Source organism: Branchiostoma floridae, chromosome 12, assembly GCF_000003815.2.
Source record: "Branchiostoma floridae strain S238N-H82 chromosome 12, Bfl_VNyyK, whole genome shotgun sequence".
NCBI lineage: Eukaryota > Metazoa > Chordata > Leptocardii > Amphioxiformes > Branchiostomatidae > Branchiostoma > Branchiostoma floridae.
This window is the reverse complement of record NC_049990.1, coordinates 13476915-13499549: the sequence shown is the minus strand read 5'-3', so window position 1 is coordinate 13499549 and position 22635 is coordinate 13476915. Positions and strand designations below refer to the sequence as shown.

Sequence of the window (22635 nt, the reverse complement as noted above, 5' to 3'; positions counted from 1 at the left end):
CATTTGCTCATTTTACTGATGCTTTGTACGATTTACAATATGGTTGAAAACTTTTTTTTGGAAATAGTCGAAAATTGCGTACAGGGACGTCATCCATATATAATATGGCCTAATCCTAATATGTAGTCATCAGTTACCTAGTGTGTATATATGTGACAATTAAACAGCTGTCAATTCAGCCAAAAGCACGATAACTCACTTCTAACTTCTGGCGTCATTGGCAAGAACGAGGCCCTTCTAAATGACAAGTAATGGTGGTATCTCACTGCACATGGGGCACCAGTGCGGCACTGCAGGGTTCGTTCACTGCGGCGCTGTTATTTTCGCCGCCATGTTATTTTGGCCAATCTTTTATAATTTAGATATTGCGTAATAAGTAAAAGTATGACTTAGAAGTCAAAAAAATACACAAAACATAAGAAAACTCATTCTTGATCTCTGGAATTCGTTGCCTAATCTTTCGACCCCTGCAGTGCCACACCAGTGCCCCAAGTGCAGTGAGATACCACCTAAACCCAACCGCATTGACCTTCAAACAGGCCATCCAGATTAAGGTACATGTAGCTTATAAATTAGGTGACTAATAACAAGATGGCAATTTTTGATGCTAATTATGAGCCTAATTTGCATAACTGGATAGCCAAGCAAGACAACAGAAAAGGCGGAATATTGGTAGATAGTACATGTAGCTTTGCAAATGAAGACATACATTGCATGATTGATGAGAAAATGCTTTAATACCAAAGTGGTACATGGAATTCCCCACTGGTGGTATTTGGAACTTGGAGGATGGCGCACTTCATTAGACATACAATGTAACTTATGCAAAGAAGAGCTCATATGCATTATCAAGGAGAAAATGCTATTTTGGTGCCAGAACAGACTTTGCATACTTGAGATGTATGTTGTTTAGATGTAGACAATCATCAAGAGAGACCAGCTATGCAAATAAGGACCTTATCTGCAAAATCTGTGAGTACCAAAGTGATTTGGAAAAGTTATGAGATTGAGGAACATACAATGTAATTATCATATTCACAGGAGCTGAGAATAAGGATAAACAATATGATGGTTGCTATAGCTTTAAATGACCTGATCCTGCCATTTCTTTGCTGGTGTCAAAAAAATACTAGATGAATCCACAGTTGCCAACATGGGAAATGTAACATAGTTCTCTATAACTCAGTAAGAGCTAAGCTACATCAGTCAGTCCAATAGTTTTACAGCAAGACTTGCTGTTATCTCTTAGCAAATGGGAATTTTCCTGACGACAGGAGAGGCCAAGCATCTGTACATGGGAAAGGATGACGTCTTGGACGTATCATTAAGAACCAGCACCTTCAGCTTGTTGTTGAATGTCTGTTCAGAAATTATACTAATACTAGCACACAATACTGTACAATAAAGGTATTGAATGAAGGCTGTAACAGTTGCCCAAATAATGTTCATCGGTACAATAGGCCAGGCTTTATTTACACAGCTGTAGCTGCACATATAAGGGCTGTTCAATGAAGATATTAATTTTTGACCAACTTCCACTAAATGTCATTGTAGGAGGCTGAAACTACACGGTCAAGTTTCTATCTTCGTGGCTGATGAGAGATTAATCTATGGATACTTTTCATAAACGCTTGGCTATATTGGACCCTGATATTGATAACTCCTCTGAATTTAACTCAGAAGAGAAACTGTTAGGAGTTCAGAAATGAAAGACATGTATTTTTATACAAGTGTGATTTCAGCCTCCTCCAAAGCAGGTCAGAGGAAATCTTTATTGTACATGGATCCTGGTAACAGAGAGGTAGCCTTATGAGCTGCTCTTCTTTTTGCTGGACTTCCTGCTACAGTTTTTCTTGATGATGTCACATACTTCCCCCCTGTGTTTCTCCACTATCTTCACCATCTGCTGTTTGGTGTCATTGAGTTGTTCTGTAGTGAGCCGGGCTCTCTGAATATTCCCCTACAAAAAACAACACAACAGGTAGATAGGTTAGTATAGTACATTTTTGTACACCTTCATCTTATCTCAGCTGTCACATAGAGTGAAGAAAGCATATTCATTGGACAAAACTAAATGAAAATTGCACTTCCATTCAATAGTTTTCCAATTGGCACTGGCAAACTGTGAAGATTCTGCAGGTAAAATGATTCGCCAGTGATGGCTGTTGCCTCAGTCTGTTCATCGCAGGGAAGTTCTTACAATTCTGCTTCTCAGTTTCTTACTAGAATCTTGGCACAAATTTTCAAGACGTTTGAAGCAAACCGAAAGCTTGAGAGTAGAAGGAGAGCATAATCTAACCTGTATCAGCTCTTGGATCATCCTCATTTCTTCCTCCATGATGATTTTCTTGCCAGGCGCCTTCAGACCTTCATGGAAGCTGGACATCTTGGCAAATGTGTCTTGTTCATTACATGCCTGTAATTGGAACAAACATAATCATCATCATCATCATCATCATCATCATCCAGATTTTCCAGGCTGAGAACATACCACAGACATGGTAGTACAGTATGTGATACCCATCACATTCAACATACACTATTGAATATGTCCTTTATTGAATGTTTCCATCTCCTCAAATACTGGTATGTGCATTCTCCCTTAGATATGCATCATCCTAAGGACTGCAAGACTACCTTGAAGCATGCATGTGGACATGCCGTGGCTTCTTGGTTTTGACTCCAGATGCCGGGTCGCTAACCACTGGACTATACCAACTACAACATGTCCATAACTCTGGTACACTGCTCTATATCCTAGCCGATGTTGAGAAAAACCCTGAGCTAAGCCATGACTTTGAAATGAGCAGAAGGAGGTGTACAAGTCTGTTGTGTTTACCAGTTCATCCAGCTGATTGGCCAAGTGGTGCACCTTCCAGCCGGCTGCCTTCTGTGCCAGACCCTTCTGACTGCACACATCGTGTAAGGACAGCTTCTTATCTGTTCCAGGGGCACACAAACATAACATGACACAAATGAACAGAAGTTCTATGTAAGCTGTGTAAACTTATCGCTGTTCACACACAAGTTATCATACATGTATCACACCTTCTGCAGGGCTCGAAATACGTTTTTCTGCATACCTGCACTGGTAAAAATTACCTGCACCAGACAACCTTTACCTGCACCACTTTGAATGTAGGAAGTATGGATTATACTAAAATTGTTCAGGAACCATTGCTATTTAAAAAAAAACACTTTATAGGTGGTAACAGTCAATGCAACTAATAGCAATCCACATACAACTTCATCATAGGACATTTATGTATAAAACCCAGTACATGAACCAGTGCAGGTAGACACCAGAAATACCCGCACATCTCCAATTTTACTTGCACTCACCTGCATATGCAGGTAGCATTTCGAGCCCTGTTCTGCCTTACTTAAATATATGGCTGGAAACATACTTTGCTGGTTTCAAATTTGTGTTTACATCATGATAATCCTCACCGATTAAAAGCTGCCTATCTTTCCTTTGAATCCTTCAACAGAGAATGATATGAGCATACAGCAAAATACATGAGACATCCAGACACATGTACCACCACAAGCACATGTCTACTTACCTTTGACTTTAAAGTCCGAGTACCTCTGGAAGTGGTTGAGTCTGGCCTTCCAGCCGTGCCTGTAGCTGGACAGGAGGGACGGGCGTGGGAAACGCTTCAGCACGTACAGCACGTCCTCAACTGGAACAGTTAACAGTATGGGTTATAGCTGACAGGAGGGAGGGGGAACAGCTTCAGCACGTACAGCACGTCCTCAACTGGAACAGTTAACAGTATGGGTTATAGCTGGACAGGAGGGAGGGGGAACAGCTTCAGTACGTACAGCACGTCCTCAACTGGAACAGTTAACAGTAAGGGTTAAAGCTGGACAGGAGGGACGGGGAACAGCTTCAGTACGTACAGCACGTCCTCAACTGGAACAGTTAACAGTAAGGGTTAAAGCTGGACAGGAGGGACGGGGAACAGCTTCAGTACGTACAGCACGTCCTCAACTGGAACAGTTAACAGTAAGGGTTATAGCTGGACAGGAGGGACGGGGAACAGCTTCAGTACGTACAGCACGTCCTCAACTGGAACAGTTAACAGTAAGGGTTAAAGCTGGACAGGAGGGACGGGCGCAGGAACCGCTTCAGCACGTACAGCACGTCCTCAACTGGAACAGTTAACAGTAAGGGTTATAGCTGGACAGGAGGGAGGGGGAACCGCTTCAGCACGTACAGCACGTCCTCAACTGGAACAGCAGTTACAGCGTGAATTATTATGCCATACCTGGGCTGTGAAAACTGTGTTATCACATGGAGCATTGCTAACACATGCACTTCCATAGAATCAATTGAACATGCATCACTTTTCAACACAAAATTCGAATACCAGATTTGGAAGTTGGAACTGAATGTTGTCACTGTGATTGTTTTTGGTACAAAGACAACACATTTTCTGAACTTCTCAACCTCATTGAAATGTTAGGGTGGGTATGACATGAATAAAATAGTTTAGTTCACAACGTCATGCTTTATCCTGAGTCTAAGGTTGGACCACTTTTATTCTGCATCACCCACAGTCCCAGCCCTCCCGCGGGTCTGATCAGCCTCCTATTCTCTCAATTCATCATAATCTATAGACCTCAGTTGGGAAAACGTTAGACGTACGTACAGATGTCAGGCAAACATTATCCTGTCCTATGATGCCCAATCTAGACTCCTTAGTCCTGTACCAATGTCTCTAGTCAGAGCATTGGCCTATCAGATTCAATAAACGATTTCTTCCTTACCTTGTTCCAATGTCCACCTGTAAATTTTCTATGTTGTTGAGCTAAAAGTTGTTCGAAGGGTAGCAAGTTGTATGTACCGAGGAAGTTTTACAATAGGCAAACTAACCTTGTTCTTTTTTCCTGTCTCTGGTTTCCTTCTTTGTGGGAGCGGGGAAGTCTGCTTTACTGTCCATCATCTTCAGTTCCACATCCCCAGCAAAGCCATCTTCTGTAGCCACACTGCACAGAGGAGAGTGGCACATCATGACTTTCAGAACGTAAACCTGAATACCAGATCATTTATTCCATCATTCATTCTTACCCAAAGTCTACTACAATATCTTTAAAACATCATATTATCGAGGCCTTCATTTGCAGTGTACACCTAGGTTTACACATCATTATCATCCCCGTACACAGCACACACTATGCTGAGATTTACAATCCCAGATATCCCCGTACACAGCACACACTATGCTGAGATTTACAATCCCAGATATCCCCGTACACAGCACACACTATGCTGAGATTTACAATCCCAGATATCCCCGTACACAGCACACACTATGCTGAGATTTACAATGATCCCAGATAGCCACGTACACAGCACACACTATGCTGAGATTTACAATCCCAGATATCCCCGTACACAGCACACACTATGCTGAGATTTACAATCCCAGATAGCCACGTACACAGCACACACTATGCTGAGATTTACAATCCCAGATATCCACGTACACAGCATACACTATGCTGAGATTTACAATCCCAGATATCCACATACACAGCATACACTATGCTGAGATTTACAATCCCAGATAGCCACGTACTCTCACCTCTCAAATAGAAGTACCCCCTGGAATAAAAGTACCCCCCGGACAAATCTTCAAAATCTAATAAAAGTACCCCCTGGAATAAAAGTACCCCCCGGAAAAATACCCAATGACATGTAAACTGTGTCCATACTACTTCTGTCCAAGAGAAGATGATCAGGTAGGTTCTTTTTACTTATTTATGCCTGAGTACCAATGGTTTTTGGTGTATTCTTGGCAACTTGTTAGCTCATATCTTTAAGATTTACCTTTACATCTTAAAAAATTGTAGTAAGTAAATAATAAACTAGTTTGACATTGTAAAAACACTAATGGCAAAAATTATTTTTGGCAAACATGACTATGCATGACTACATGTACATGTTTATAAAAGAAATAACCCCCAGTTCAGAAAGAAAGCTGGACAGCTCTAACAGTTTCACAGTCTTCCAGAGCAATCCCGTGTAATTCCTACAAGTTATATTATAATTAGAGCTCTTTCATTCATGCCATTCATTGTATTTCATCTATAATCTAGGGGAACAGTTCACTTGAAGGCAGGGAAAGAACACATTTCAAGTTAGAAAAAGATTCCAAATTTAGAAATACAAAAGGGTATTTTGTAATATTGTATTTCAAAATACTGAGTGGAAACTTAGAGACAATAGTAAATTGTAATTTGGCCAGGTTTATCTTTAGAAAAGGTTACAGAGTAGCGACCAAAATAAACACAACTTCCCCCAAATGTTTCGATCATAGACTCAGCACTGTAGCCACTCCCCCAAAAGTGTTACATGCATGAGAGACCTGAGTACTCTGTTGGAGCAAGGATAATCTTTTAGTTTTTAAACAACTTTACAAGCAGCATGAACTAGAATTTTTCTCTATCCACAACTTTACCTTCAGTTGGTAAAAAGAAATATATTTTAGTGTAGAAGTTACCAGGGAAAGATCGACATATAGCTGAGAATGCGACATCTAACAGAAATGTTGTCATGGTTCCCATGCCAACGGCACACCCCTAGTAGACTTCCCGGCTCCATGATCACAGGCGGCACCGCTTACAAAGCTTGGGATATTAGAACTCCGCCTCCTTGGGGGCGCGTTCCATTAGGGGAGGCCTACACAGAGGGCTGGCTCACGTGCTGGCCTCAGACAATGTAAACAGAGATAAAATGCATCGGAAAAACACACTTGAAATCTTTCCATATCTTTATTGGATTTTTTTTTCTTGTCCAAGATTAGTTGCACACTTCTAAATTTACCTGCCGGTGGATGTGAAATCAAGCTAGTGGGTAATTTGAGACTTTTGCCGGAGAAGCTCTCAAGCTGCTTCTCTCAAGAAAACTCCGCCCTTCAGGGGGCGCTGGTCTCTGTGCAGGCCCCTGCACGCGCCACTGCTGATTGTCGGCAACTTTCAACAATGTAAACAACAGATTTACGTGGGGAAAATGATACTTTTTAGATAGATTTAGTGAATTTTGAGCAAAAATACCGCGGAAATATGGGCAGAAAATTCCAACTTTCAATATTTGTGAGGTCCCTGGTTAGTCAAAAAAGCCCCAATTTGAAAAAAAAAATAAACGTACCGTCTAAAATAAGGACGTACCGGGTGGATTCTGAGGCGGAAAAAAATAAACGTACCGGTACGTTTATTTGAGAGGTGAGAGTACACAGCACACACTATGCTGAGATTTACAATACCAGAATGAGATATCCCCGTACACAGCACACACTATGCTGAGATTTACAATCCCAGATATCCACGTACACAGCACACACTATGCTGAGTTTACAATCCCAGATATCCCCGTACACAGCACACACTATGCTGAGATTTACAATCCCAGATATCCACGTACACAGCACACACTATGCTGAGATTTACAATCCCAGATATCCACGTACACAGCATACACTATGCTGAGATTTACAATCCCAGATATCCACATACACAGCATACACTATGCTGAGATTTACAATCCCAGATATCCACGTACACAGCATACACTATGCTGAGATTTACAATCCCAGATATCCACGTACACAGCACACACTATGCTGAGATTTACAATACCAGAATGAGATATCCCCGTACACAGCACACACTATGCTGAGATTTACAATACCAGAATGAGATATCCCCGTACACAGCACACACTATGCTGAGATTTACAATCCCAGATATCCACGTACACAGCACACACTATGCTGAGATTTACAATACCCAAATGAGATATCCCTGTACACAGCACACACTATGCTGAGATTTACAATCCCAGATATCCACATACACAGCACACACTATGCTGAGATTTACAATACCAGATATCCACGTACACAGCACACACTATGCTGAGATTTACAATACCAGAATGAGATATCCACGTACACAGCACACACTATGCTGAGATTTACAATACCAGATATCCCCGTACACAGCACACACTATGCTGAGATTTACAATACCAGAATGAGATATCCCCGTACACAGCACACACTATGCTGAGATTTACAATCCCAGATATCCACGTACACAGCACACACTATGCTGAGTTTACAATCCCAGATATCCCCGTACACAGCACACACTATGCTGAGATTTACAATCCCAGATATCCACGTACACAGCACACACTATGCTGAGATTTACAATCCCAGATATCCACGTACACAGCATACACTATGCTGAGATTTACAATCCCAGATATCCACGTACACAGCACACACTATGCTGAGATTTACAATCCCAGATATCCACGTACACAGCATACACTATGCTGAGATTTACAATCCCAGATATCCACGTACACAGCACACACTATGCTGAGATTTACAATCCCAGATATCCACATACACAGCATACACTATGCTGAGATTTACAATCCCAGATATCCACGTACACAGCACACACTATGCTGAGATTTACAATACCAGAATGAGATATCCCCGTACACAGCACACACTATGCTGAGATTTACAATACCAGAATGAGATATCCCCGTACACAGCACACACTATGCTGAGATTTACAATCCCAGATATCCACGTACACAGCACACACTATGCTGAGATTTACAATACCCGAATGAGATATCCCTGTACACAGCACACACTATGCTGAGATTTACAATCCCAGATATCCACATACACAGCACACACTATGCTGAGATTTACAATACCAGAATGAGATATCCCCGTACACAGCACACACTATGCTGAGATTTACAATACCAGAATGAGATATCCACGTACACAGCACACACTATGCTGAGATTTACAATACCAGAATGAGATATCCCCGTACACAGCACACACTATGCTGAGATTTACAATCCCAGATATCCACGTACACAGCACACACTATGCTGAGATTTACAATCCCAGATATCCACGTACACAGCACACACTATGCTGAGATTTACAATACCAGAATGAGATATCCCTGTACACAGCACACACTATGCTGAGATTTACAATCCCAGATATCCACGCACACAGCATACACTATGCTGAGATTTACAATCCCAGATATCCCTGTACACAGCACACACTATGCTGAGATTTACAATCCCAGATATCCACGCACACAGCATACACTATGCTGAGATTTACAATCCCAGATATCCCTGTACACAGCATACACTATGCTGAGATTTACAATCCCAGATATCCCCGTACACAGCACACACTATGCTGAGATTTACAATACCAGATATCCCCGTACACAGCACACACTATGCTGAGATTTACAGTCCCAGATATCCCCGTACACAGCACACACTATGCTGAGATGGTGTTTAAAGGCTTACACATGTTGTTGCTTGCGTGGTTTTTTCCTGGGCGAGGCTTCCGGTGGCAGACTGGTGGGCGTGGTGACGGGGAGGCTGGGTGTGTTGGACACAGTGGGCGTGGTGGCTGCCTGCACCACACTGGCGATCAGCTGGTTAACAGTCATGGCTGCACACAAACACATAGTATTACATACCTCAATTACCTAATTTATCATAATGGAAACCCTAAAATTGATGCTATTGTGTGGAAAAAAATGTTTGGACAACATAAAATAAAAATTGGCTTCATTATGAGATCTAAGTGGTTAGAAATGTTAAACACACAGAATATGGTATATTGATCAACAGATCCCATTTATGTTCTTTCGTTTCTTATTCTTTGACTAATTTCTTTACGTTATCATCGGTTTTTCTTACATTCTTCTGCATTTACATATCTACTTTGTACGACCCACAGTAAAGTTAATTTTTATTGATAATGATAGAAAATTGATGCATGGATGAAACAGCGAAAAATCGACAACAAATATTATGTCTGAGCTCGCCCCAGCAGGGTGGTGGGTTATACTATTTGGTTCAGTCTACCTGATTACACTGTGAATTTAAACATGTGACACATACCACCAGGTGGGACAGGGTGGGAAGACATCTCCATAGGTTCTTCCTTCACTTTCACTTCAGACGGGACCGCTGTGGAGTCTCCTTCTGTTGCCATGACAACATCTCCTACTTGGCTAGACCCTGTCTCTGGCTTTGTCTCACTGTGGAAAAAAATTCCATTGGAATTCTATTCAAACTTTGAATTAATTAAGGCTCCACATGCAGCTAAAATTGAAACTGCATGAATATTGTTTCATAATCATCTCCCAGCACTAAAACTGGCCCATAATAAAACAGCCAATGTGTAGTACCTGAAACTCATATTCAGGCTCAGGTCCAGATTCAAGTCAAGAGGTTCAGGTTCAGGTCCAGACTTACATGTAGAAGTCCAGACCTGAACCCATGGCATGTGAATTAGAATTTCTATTACTAGAAATCTTCTTTTCTGTTACATTGTAAACTTTCATGTTGGGATATATTTTACATGCAAAATTGTACATAAAAAATCTATTATTACAGTCAGTACATAAACAGCAAAGTTTTTGTCTTTTTCTAATGCAAATTTAAGATAGTTTATAACAGAAATTAGACTATTCCAGTGAGCGAAAGATAGTTTTTGTACCTCGGCTCACAAAAAATAAGAAGCACATATTAAAAAAAAAATTAAGTGAATAATCATCATTCAGTACATACAGTTGAAAATATCATACTTTTTGCTTTTCAAAAGAACATTCTTCACATGTGAAATGTCCAGTATTACTGAATAAGGCAGTAACTTATGGCCGAATGTAATCTAAAAATGTTGAATTTTGCTGACATCAGCACTTTAAAACCATGGTAGATATCTGCAGATTTGCAGTCAGACTGCCATGAGTAGACCACACCTACCCTGGTGGGCGTGGCGAGGCAGCAGTGGGCGGGGCCACCTCCACCCGGGGGCTGTTGGGATCACTGTTTGTGGGTGTGGTGGCTGATGCTGTTCTCCGCATGCTGGTGGTCAACAAACAAACAAACAAACTTTTCCTTTATGTACACAATTACAACACTGTAAAAGCAATTACATCTTAAGAAAACCAACCTATCCTATGCACCAGGGTTGTAGTCAGCCTGAAATCATTTTCCATCCCCTCAATTTTGAATCCTATCGAGCAAGACGTTGCGTCGAAGGGGTGGTGTTCCTAGGGGATCCGGGGGCATGCTCCCCTGAAAATTTTGAGATCTAGACCCTCTGAAATGCTGTTTCCTGCATTTTCAGATGTAAATTTTACTGGTAGACTAGGCTGTTCCACAGCATCTGTTTTGTTGAAAAATTACACCAAGTAGACAGTTTTATTATAATCTTTACGTATCCATTTCTGTCCATCACAGAGGAGGGAATGGGTATGGCCCCAGCTGCAAAATTCCATCAAAGGGCTGAAGGACAGGGTCAGGGTGCTGGCTACAACCCTGCTATGGACTCCATGTTACGCCAAAGGACGGTTATACTGGCTGTACAGATACATGTACAGATACAGATCTTTCAAAGGTTTTGTCCCAACATCTGACTGAGAGGGTAGACTTTTCCATAAAGCAAATTTGATAATATGTTTAGTAAATTTTAGTAAAGCTTTCTGCAAATTGCATAAAAAACATTTGGCAACTTGCAATATTGCAGTTACCAGAACCAAGGTACAGTATTTCAATCCCTCCATACATAGGCTATGAAACAGGTGTTCTTTCATGACAACCCAAAACTTGTTCAGATTTTAACAAGGTTATTTTAGGCTCACCCATCATTGGTCCTCTTCCTGAGTATACTGGGTCTGGGGGAGGAGTTAGGGTTCCCTGGTGCCCCCACTGCCAGGACTGGCTGGGTGCTGGCTCCGCCCACACCACCAGCATAGCTGCCACTCATACTGGATGCTGACGAGTCATTGGCTACAGAAGAAACACAGTTATGCACCAAAGGGTAAATTTGCAAACCTACATTTGAACATTAGATCTGTATTCATAATTATAATATACCTAGTACATGGACAAGTGCAGGTTAGGTGCAGGTAGACACCAGAACTACCTGCGCAGTTCCAATTTTACCTGAACTAACCTGCATATTTAGCAAGTATTTCCAGCCCTTTTACATAAGAAATCTCTTGGTAGAAACTGAACAGAAACCATGTACCTTCACTAGCTGTAGTAATAGATGGTGGGACTTGTTGTGCCTGTAGAAACTGAACTGTACCTTCACTAGCTGTAGTAATAGATGGTGGGACTTGTTGTGCCTGTAGAAACTAAACTGTACCTTCACTAGCTGTAGTAACAGATGGTGGGACTTGTTGTGCCTGTAGAAACTGAACTGTACCTTCACTAGCTGTAGTAATAGATGGTGGGACTTGTTGTGCCTGTAGAAACTGAACTGTACCTTCACTAGCTGTAGTAATAGATGGTGGGACTTGTTGTGCCTGTAGAAACTGAACTGTACCTTCACTAGCTGTAGTAATAGATGGTGGGACTTGTTGTGCCTGTAGAAACTGAACTGTACCTTCACTAGCTGTAGTAATAGATGGTGGGACTTGTTGTGCCTGTAGAAACTGAACTGTACCTTCACTAGCTGTAGTAATAGATGGTGGGACTTGTTGTGCCTGTAGAAACTGAACTGTACCTTCACTAGCTGTAGTAATAGATGGTGGGACTTGTGCCTGTAGAAACTGAACTGTACCTTCACTAGCTGTAGTAATAGATGGTGGGACTTGTTGTGCCTGTAGAAACTGAACTGTACCTTCACTAGCAGTAGTAATAGATGGTGGGACTTGTTGTGCCTGTAGAAACTGAACTGTACCTTCACTAGCTGTAGTAATAGATGGTGGGACTTGTTGTGCCTGTAGAAACTGAACTGTACCTTCACTAGCTGTAGTAATAGATGGTGGGACTTGTTGTGCCTGTAGAAACTGAACTGTACCTTCACTAGCTGTAGTAATAGATGGTGGGACTTGTTGTGCCTGTAGAAACTGAACTGTACCTTCACTAGCTGTAGTAATAGATGGTGGGACTTGTTGTGCCTGCCTGGCGGCCTCCATGGACAGGAACATGGGGTGGTTGAGTGACATGGCGGGGCCCGGTCTCATCCCGCCGGCGTGCTGCGCTGCCACGGCAACAGCTGCCGCAGCCACCGACGCTTGAGGGGAGGCTGGGGAGGTACATGTACAGGTAGGTCAAATACTTCTGCCTCAAGTTTTTACTGGCCCCAAATCTATTTGATACATCCTTTTATTTTTCAGCTAAGAAAAGCACTTTAAAGCATGTAACATTAACTACGCGACTGTTAGGTGTAAGGACTCTACTACTGCCTAAATGTATACTTTGTGTAAACTTATACCTTGTTTTACGGGTGTCTGATAAGCTTTTAGGGCTGGTCAGTCTTGCAGGCCACTATAAACATAATCTAGTCAGGCTAGTGGACCAATATCTACCCATGGGAAAATCACACCCATGGAATAGTCCCACGGGCTGCAAGTAAAGCACTTACCCTGGCTAGTCTGGCCAATGGACTTTTCTAATACTGAGGGATCACTGGGAGTTCAATCTAATCAGTAAAACTACTCCGAAACAATTCTACAGGCCCAGGTTTTCATAAAAGTATTGCGTATACAGTGTGGGTGGGTACCGGTATGGTGTTCCAGTACAAAACTGTTTTTTTCTTATTGGACCGGTCCAGAAAAAACGGACCTGAAAAAATTTGGTGGATTGGATGTTGGACCTATTGGAAAATGAACAAATTACAATGTATATGATCAGGCATTCACACGTTTCGGGGGCTTACCGTTCGAGGAAAATAACAGCGAGTAGAGTCTATAGTCTATAGTCATTTCTACCAAGTTTTACAGTCAATTGTACAGAGGCAGTTAGCCCTGTGGGATTTTAAAATGCCAGTGGGAGTTGAATACTTCACAAAACAGTTTCCTTTGTTGTGCAATGGACCATTGTCTCGAGTATCGTCCATTCACAAGTTCTCACATACTGAATCAGGTCCAGGTTCAGGTCCAAACCTAAACCTGATCCTCTGGACAAGAACTGGACCTGGACCTGAATTTTCTGTACTGGTACCCACCCCTAGTAATATACAGCCCTACTGAGAAAATAGCAGCCATTGGAAATAAATCCATGTGGCCTTAACCATGCATATGTAAGAGAAAACAGAGTTGACACTGACCCACAAGTGGTCGAATGGCGGAGGCTGAACATGAGATGGGAGTGAAGTGCGCTGCGGCCTGTGCTGCCTGGTACGTGTGCATGGCCATGGCGGCCTGCGCCGTGTGGTGGGGGTACCGCAGTGCCGCTGCAGGGTCGTAGTAATACGCCGGCGTGATGGTGGTGTAGGGCGGGGTGTGCAGGGGTAAACTGGCCTGGGTCGGTCTGTGGGACAGGAGAAACTGCGACCTGCATGCACGGTAAGTACATCATATATCAGTGAGGAAAATACTAACATAGTATGTACATGTAATACTATATATAATACAAACATTCTATCAGCTTAAATTACTGCAAAATATTCATAAGGTATTGCCAGTTCCTGCCAAAGTTGTGTTGCGTACCTTATTTGAGGTTATTGCTTGGATGAACAGGAAAAGGACCACAAATAGACAAAGGTGGTGCTTCAGCGCTAGGAAGGATGCAAAACTACATGTATATACCTCTTTATTTTATCTTTTATTTTATTCATTAGTACGAACCAACACAACCCAAACCATGACTCGTCTTTTTAACTCGTCATATACGCCTTTAATTACACGTTTCAGCACCACAAATTTGATTTGGAGTATTTGACTTAAATGAAACATACAAATACCTATAGATTTAATATCCGGTAATATCAATAGATTCTTATCCGGTAATTTTTTAACGCCCCCATATATGTGAGCGAGGTTGCCTCACCTCTCAGGTCTACTGTCGCTGTGTGAGGCCGTGGTAACCATGGAGACGGCAGTGTTAACAGGGTTGGGAGATCCCCGCTGTCTGGCGGGGAGGAACAGGCTGGCGGAGGCTGGCATCCCCGGGGTGTCACCACTGTAGTCCAGCAGGGGTCGGGGGGAGTGCGCCACGGGCTGGGGCAGGACTTTGGCTACCAAGTAAAACACAGTCGTAGTTAGAGACTGTAGGGGACGGGTTGGACCAATACAACATGAATGGACCATGTCTGTTTGTTTGTTTGTTTGTTTATTCCGATCTCCAATTAGATTTTACAATGATTATCATAAACTCTATTCTTCCTGGAGTCGTCTAACAACATTACAAAACAGTCAGATAACATAAAGTCAACAAAAGTATACAGTATGACACGAGAAGAACTGAATGGAAAATAAACTCAGTGAACGGAAGTAATGAGGAGGGGTCAGAGGTCAACGGCTATAACATAAATAACAAAACATCAATGGTTGTAACAGTAAATAAAATAACAGTGGGTGTAATTAACAGAGAAATTATCCACAAACATGAGTCAATTAATAGTTGATTTGCAGCTACATCATGTAGCTGCAAATCAACTATTACCCATCAATCCTGTAAGGGTTTGTTTGTGTTGATTTTAGTCCGTATCCAATTTACAATGTGTGTTTTGAAAATGGAAGGTGAGGTTGCTTTCATTTGTATTGGAAATGTGTTATAGGACTTGGTGCATCTATACAAAAGGTCCTTGTCAATGCTGCAGTTCTTGGCTTAGGTAGTCTAAAACAAGCAAGCAGGAAGTCGGAACAAAGTGCAAGTTGACCCAAAAATGTATTTGGAGCCCTGCCTTCCCTGAAAAGCAAAATAAGTGAAACTGAGTCTCACCAATGGGGATACTTGCTGAGGAGACCACAGATGAGTGGGAGGAGCTGGGGGCAAAGGTCACAGTAGATGCTGATGTGGACTGATGCAGGGATACCTGGGTAACTGTGGAATCTGTGGAAGATAGGATACAAAACAGTACATAGTTACATGTACTACAATATTCCTATGGGGTTTAAAGGAGGATTAAACTCCAGAAGGGAGTGTTATTTTCAAATAGATTATGTATCAATGAATGAACAACCAGCCATAATTCTACCATGCAGACCCAAGCATTCCTTATGTAAAGACACTATCTTCATGATCAATATTTTTTGGCACGAATGCCTTCTGCCATACTTGCCCTCTGCAAGAGGCAGTATAGTATTCTATTTATGTCATAAATGCCGAGAAAACATACTTTTGAATACGAATTGCGGCAAATCACAATCTGGTGTCTCCAAACAAAAAATTGTAGTACAAAATCCAATTCTCTCCAAATTCTTGCATGTGATATAACATGGGTATTGAAGACAGTGAATGAATAAGCTACTGAAATGTGAACCAGTGGCTCAGGAGACTTACTCTGAGTTGAAACTGTGGTGGTGACAGTGGTTGTGTGTGCCATCATGGGGGCTACAGTAGCAGCTGTGACAGCTGACTTGTGTTGGGGCATGCCGATGACATGTGACACCTGGAGGGACCTGGCCGGCAGGGTGGTGAGGTGTGGGGAGGCCGTCCCCTCCCCCCTCACCAGACCAACGTTGATGCCCGAGGCGTGTGGAGGGAACACGGACGTTCTGCAAACAAGGGTGTGCATGGGGGTTACCAATGGTACCAGTCATGCTTCAGTCTCTAGACATTATATTCACACCAACAAACATGTATGTGATAACTAATAAAAGTCACTCACAAAACGTCAACACTTGCTAAAACTTTATACTTCTTATCAGTAGTACAAGAAAAGAACATATTATACTTAGTCACTGGTACTATACTGTACAGCTCTTACATACAGCTGGTTAGAAACCACCTACAAGAGACTGGGCAAGGGTGTTACAGATAAATAGAAAGACATTTTAGCATTACTTCTGCATGAGCAACTGTCGCTGATCATACTGTATCTACCCAGTGGATACGTAGCACTTCTTAATAAATATGTAATCAATGTTTGGGCCAATTTGTGCTTTGTTTGTATTTGTGCGTATTCACCATAACAGACACCTCTTATACATCAGCATACTGTCATGTATAGTACGTACATGTAGCAAAACAAGAGGATGTGTGGTAGCATGTAGAGTATCTCACCTGTGCTGTTCTGGCCCCGAGGACACAGCAGGAGAGGGTGTGGGGGTACAGCTTGTGGTCACCATGGGAGGGGTGCTGCTCCCACCCACAGATCGGGCCTGGGGCAGCATGGACAGATATGGTTAACATGGCTCCACATACAAACTCAACATGCAACATGCAATATGCATGCTATTTTCACAATTTGCATGTAAAAATGCAATTTTGCATGTGTTAACAATGCTATCTTATTTGTACTGATGAAGTCTCATACTCAACACACATTATGGGCTAAATGGGCACTAATAAGTTAACATTACATGTACAAGAAGTTGTGCTGATTGTGTATACTTGTATATTGTAGTCACAAATAAATGTGTGAAAATATAATACAAAATTTTGCAAGTAGATGTTATATACTGACGAAGTGTCACTGTGCCACTAGTGTCACTGACGAAGGATAGTGGATTCTATCCGAAACGTCTGACCGTTTCAAAACCATATCCAGTTGCTTGAGTAACTATTTTTGGTGGATGTTATATACTGCATGCAAAATGCTTGCCAACATGCAATTTTCCATGTAGCTGGGAAAAAGCATTTACACCAGCTACCTGCTATCATACTGTAAATGTAAATTCATTTATCTTTCAGTTTGAAAGGATCTGACTGTGGTACTAGTACTAGTAGTACAAATTATATGTCCTCAATGTTTTGAAATAGACACAATCACTGTGGCATAAAACATATATCCTCAGAGTCAGTGACATGATTTTGCAAAGGCACTGTGAAAACAGAACGACTGCCACTTTTTAACATTTACTGTAGCCTTTGTCACTGTTACTGTTATTGTTATGATGATGATTGTTACTGGGTGGGACAACACATCTCACTTCAATGCCAGGAGTTAAATTGCAAGGAGCTTACAATAGGTGGGACTTAATTGCAAGGGTCTGTAAAGGCAGCCTGTCTCAGTACCTATTAACTTATAATTGCAAGTAACAGTAATTGCCCCAGTTGTTAGACTTGATGTTCTTTAAATATAAATACATAATTCATATCCTTTACTTTATTACAATTTACATTGAACCTGACAAAATTGTCTAGGATACTGTAAGTATTTCTAAAACTAAAGAAAATGTCAAAGACAGTTAACAGCTGAGAAATCATTTCACTACCGCAGCATTACTGTAAATGCAGAAATGTTCGCGGTGGTTTTATGTTTGTGGTTTTTGCGGTGACCACTTCACCGCGAACTTAAAACCACCGCAAACATTTTTCCATTATAGTTGTAGGCTACAATCTATGGCACTATGGCGAACTTCAAACCACCGCGAACACTCCATTTTCCGCGAACTTAAATGCATTTACAGTATTTGAACAAACTCAATAATACCAAAATGGCCTTGGCTGTACCTGAACTTTGACCTGTGGTGGAATAGCCTGGGTCTGCACCAGTCCAGAGGAGGGAGTGGACACAGGAAAGGCACTCGCACCAGCAGAGGGTGGGCGCAACACCGTGGTCACACTGCCCTTGGCAGCAGGTGTCAGACTTGCAGCTGCAGCTGCACCTGAAGGCACATGTCACATGAGAAACATTTAGTTAGATTGCAGTCTCAAAAAAATCAAATCCCAAGAGAATGCATTCGTACAATTTTCTAAATTCTTTCAAAGCAATCGTAATACTGTAGAAAATACCTCCGCCCCTGAGGCGTTACCAAAAATCAGTGTTTATAAGATATGGATTGTAAGGATTGTTGGTCATGCTCCAATATTGAAAATGAAATTTGGTTGTGTACAAAAAAATCTTGTTATTCTAAATCTAAACAGTACGGGTTTGTGGTACACAGCCCTTATAGGAAGCCCTGCCTGCCGAAAACAATTTCATCAGTTTCATGTAGTTTTCTTTTTCACAACCAGCTTAAGTTTCAATGCCTATCAGATATCTTCTTCAGAGCTTCTAACTTCTCATCATCAACCAGGCCGAACTTGCATACAATCTTAGCCATTTTTGGGATTGTGCTCTTGCCCCAAAAGCACTACTGTCTGTAACTGACATCTGCTACATATAGCAACGAGACTTCAGTTAGACTAAGAAGATCAGACTGAGAAAGATGTCTGATATGCTTCCAAATGTAAGCAGGCTAGATATAAGTACTCAGGGCTTGAGATACTGGGTGAATTTGCATACATAAATTTTGAGCCGTTACTAGTAAAAGAAAGATATGTGTTGATATAAAGTATTGACCTCTGGGTACGTGACTTGTGAAGCCATGGACAGGCAGGCTGGCTGGGATGTGTGTGCCCATGTGTGGCTGTATGGACCCGCGGGACATGGGGGGGCCTCCGGGCTGCCCATGGCTCAGGAGGGGGAGGTGCCCCATCCCTCCCACAGCAGCCAGGTGGGCCAGGCTGTGTGCTGGACCTGCACCCTCTGTCTTGTGGGACTGGGCCGGAGTGGGGTGGACGGTGCTCTGGTTGGTGTTGGTGGCAGGGACGATCAGTCGTGTGGGTACCATGGGCTTCCCAGTCTGAGAACAGGGATAACAGGTTATCATTACAGCATATCTGATATTATCAGTCTCTGAATACTAACTCAGACATTCAGTGACATACTCTAGATCTAACTCACTCTCTCACTCACTTGATTCTTACTTAGTCTTAGACTCACACATGCTCACTCATACTTAGAGCTGTATCGGTACACCGAACCGGTACTGGACTTGTAGACAGTTTTGGTTCAAGTCCGGTTACAAGTCCGGTTAAAACTGGAACATTGAGAACTGCTTCTTGGACTTGCATAAAAAGTAGCACTTATGTATATACTAGTATTTTCTTTATTTTGCTGTAAATCATCTATAACCTTCCATAGATTGATAAATTTGTGCTGAGAAATGACGAAAAACATACTTTGGCGGCCATTAGTGAACTCACGGAACATGTGTGACGTCTTACCTTGAGAAAGCTGGACTCCACATGTACTTGGACATGTGGCACCATCCTGGGAGGTTCAGGTGCCTTAGGCAGGGGCTGGTCCTCCTGTTCTTTGGACTGGCCATGAGAAGAGCCTTCCATTGGTGGGTCACTCCCACTGCTGGGAGGGGAGGGTCTAGGGGCACTCATCTCACACTGACAGTGACAGTCACACTGAGCTCTGACCCTGATATAGCAGGACACAGCAAAGAAGATGAAACGTACAACAGACCATTAGCCGATGTGGTAGTGGCATAATTAAACAACTACAGTTCAGAGTTGATGACATGCAAGTTAGTAAAAGAACTTCTTTCCAATCATTTAGATTAATTTCATACAAATTCATATTTTATAATGATAAATTCAAATATGTAAATGCTACCAGACTGACTAATCTGTACCAGGGCTCGAAATACCACCTGCATATGCAGGTCAGTGCCGGTAAATTGGAGCTGTGCAGGTATTTCTGGTGTCTACCTGCACCTAACATGCACTGGTTCATGTTGAGGGTTTTATAGTTTATTATACATAAATGCCCTATGATGTAGGTATATGCGGATTGTTATTAGCTGCATTGACTGTTACCACCTATAAAGTATAGAAAAAAAATAGCAATTGTTCCTGAACAATTTCAGTATGATCCATACTTCCTAAATTCAGAGTGCACAGTGGTGCAGGTAAAATTTTTCTGGTGCAGGTAACTTTCAGTGTTACCTGCACCAGTGCAGGTGTGCAGAAAAAGGTATTTCGAGCTCTGTGTACAAATGGGGTCCACACACAGCCTCCAGTATTTCATGTACATGTACCAGTTCATGACACTATCCTGCTTAAATTTGTGTTAACAAAATCATAATGAGTTGTTATGTTAGTATTGTGCAAAAACAATTTTAGACTTTGCAACCAAATGATGTGAGGCACAGGCAAACTCCTGCAGAAATTTGCTCCTCTAGAAATTTGATGTGCATTGTGCAAAATGTTTGATTCATATTTGTGACCGCCTACATAGGGTCTTTCTACCCAACTTCCCACCAAACTTCACATGCACCGTACATTGTATTTCATGCAAAAACCTAAGAGTAAGGCTGGCTGCATTTTTTGTTGGAGAAGATTGGTAGAAGAATTGGCTGAAAGAGAGCCAAATTGCTAGGTAAGATTGTCAAGTCCCAACTTCAAGATGTATAGTAAGTTCTGCGAATGGCACACAGTGAAGATTTCTATCAAATTGTTGAGTGAATTTGCAGTGAAGATGAAAACCCCCGAAAGGTACCATAATTTGAGAGAAAAGCTGAGACAGGTCCAACAGCGAGAGTGCGGACGTATCAGTCTGTTGTCAGCTGAATGCGGGAAACAGTTACTGCCGCTTATCTATACAAAAATTATGTAGTAATGCTTCAAATATCTGAGGCTCGCGTGCTACCTAAATTGTAGTACCCCCCTGTCCAATCCAGGTTTCTTTGACCCAACCCTAATGTCCAGTCCACATTTTTGACTCAGCCACCCATCCAATCCAACCTCTTCCGTCCCCCATTCTCCTTGATTGTTTGGAATAGCCCAATAACTGAGGTGAGTCTGCCCATGTGAAGTAGGCTGTGCTGTTGTTGCTAGCTTATAGCAGCCATTTTGTGGCAAAATTTCGAGTAGTACAGTATAATAAATGAAATATAGGCTACAAACTAGGGACATGAACGCAGTGTAGGAGTTGAGAAACAGTATGTACATGTAAAACCGCGGCCAGGGGTGGGGAGGGGGGTGTAACCGGGGTGCCTTCGGTAGCTTGTACAGGCGTATCCAGCTTTCCTTTACAACAAGAACGTCAGCTATATCACACATATGGAGGATCTGACCACCCAGCATACTGGTATTGACCTAGACTCGACAGAAATTTGTACAGGTACATTATTTTGCTCATAATTTTTCAGTCACACTCCAGCAAAGGATCAGAACTCGTCGCTAGCTTCCTTGGGCGCCACACTCACCACAACAAACGTCACAGTTCTGAAAGAATACATCATCGAAAAGGACTGAAACTACACCCAGTAAATCTCTAATGTATCACAACTCACCTCACAGCAAGAAACCACTCTACTGCTGCAAAAAAAGGAAGGTTTTCACAAAAATCTATCGTCTGCGTGTTTCACACAGTCTAGCATTCCACCGCAACGTCGTTCCCTCCCATAGTGGGTACTAACGACGGATCTGATTGGTCAGGAATGTTACAATGCAAGGGATTGGACAAAGAAGCCGCCAAAGGCTTGTTTGAGTAATCTCCGAGCAGATATTGGGGGAAAAATCGTAAAATATTTCTATGACTGGCGCTTGTCTGGTGACTCCTTTACGCCTAACAATTGTAGACAGTAGGAATAGATCTATTTGATGGCTACTGTCGCATATTGTTAGGGAAGATGACTGTAAAGCAAAGCCCGGCGATCATGAAACGTCACGACCTTCTAACCCAACATCTACCTGGGGGTCACAGGTTATGGGAGGAGAGTCCATTTTTCAAACGGGTGTAAAAAATGCAGTATGCGATACCTTGAATATCACCATGACACTCATATTGAAAGCATTGTCATTTTCTGACGTAATTTTAAAACGTTTATATTTTGAGAAACTAACTAGTAATTGGAAAATAATAA

General features: G+C 42.0%; 1 protein-coding gene across 4 annotated transcripts; it reads right to left on the bottom strand.

The window, feature by feature from the left end:
• Window positions 1-1731: 1731 nt before the first annotated feature.
• On the bottom strand, window positions 1732-22242 carry LOC118427362 (histone deacetylase complex subunit SAP130-B-like). 4 transcript variants are annotated; one of them, XM_035837115.1, is made up of 19 exons: window positions 22063-22241; window positions 19982-20186; window positions 19275-19557; window positions 18443-18597; window positions 17051-17148; window positions 16328-16542; window positions 15767-15877; window positions 14873-15059; window positions 14151-14377; window positions 12960-13127; window positions 11734-11881; window positions 10853-10954; window positions 9986-10125; window positions 9383-9530; window positions 4883-4995; window positions 3567-3686; window positions 2840-2940; window positions 2300-2416; window positions 1732-1960 (listed from the first exon to the last, which is right to left on the bottom strand). In XM_035837115.1, exons 2-19 carry the CDS (start codon window positions 20147-20149, stop codon window positions 1808-1810), a joined length of 2754 nt encoding a protein of 917 aa, XP_035693008.1. In that variant the 5' UTR covers window positions 20150-20186; window positions 22063-22241; the 3' UTR covers window positions 1732-1807. The 4 variants fall into 4 exon arrangements, with proteins under 4 accessions (XP_035693008.1, XP_035693009.1, XP_035693011.1 ...); XM_035837116.1 differs by having other exon boundaries at window positions 19982-20180; window positions 22063-22235; XM_035837118.1 differs by lacking the exons at window positions 1732-1960; window positions 2300-2416; window positions 2840-2940; window positions 3567-3686 and adding an exon at window positions 3936-4075 and having other exon boundaries at window positions 22063-22242.
• Window positions 22243-22635: the final 393 nt, after the last annotated feature.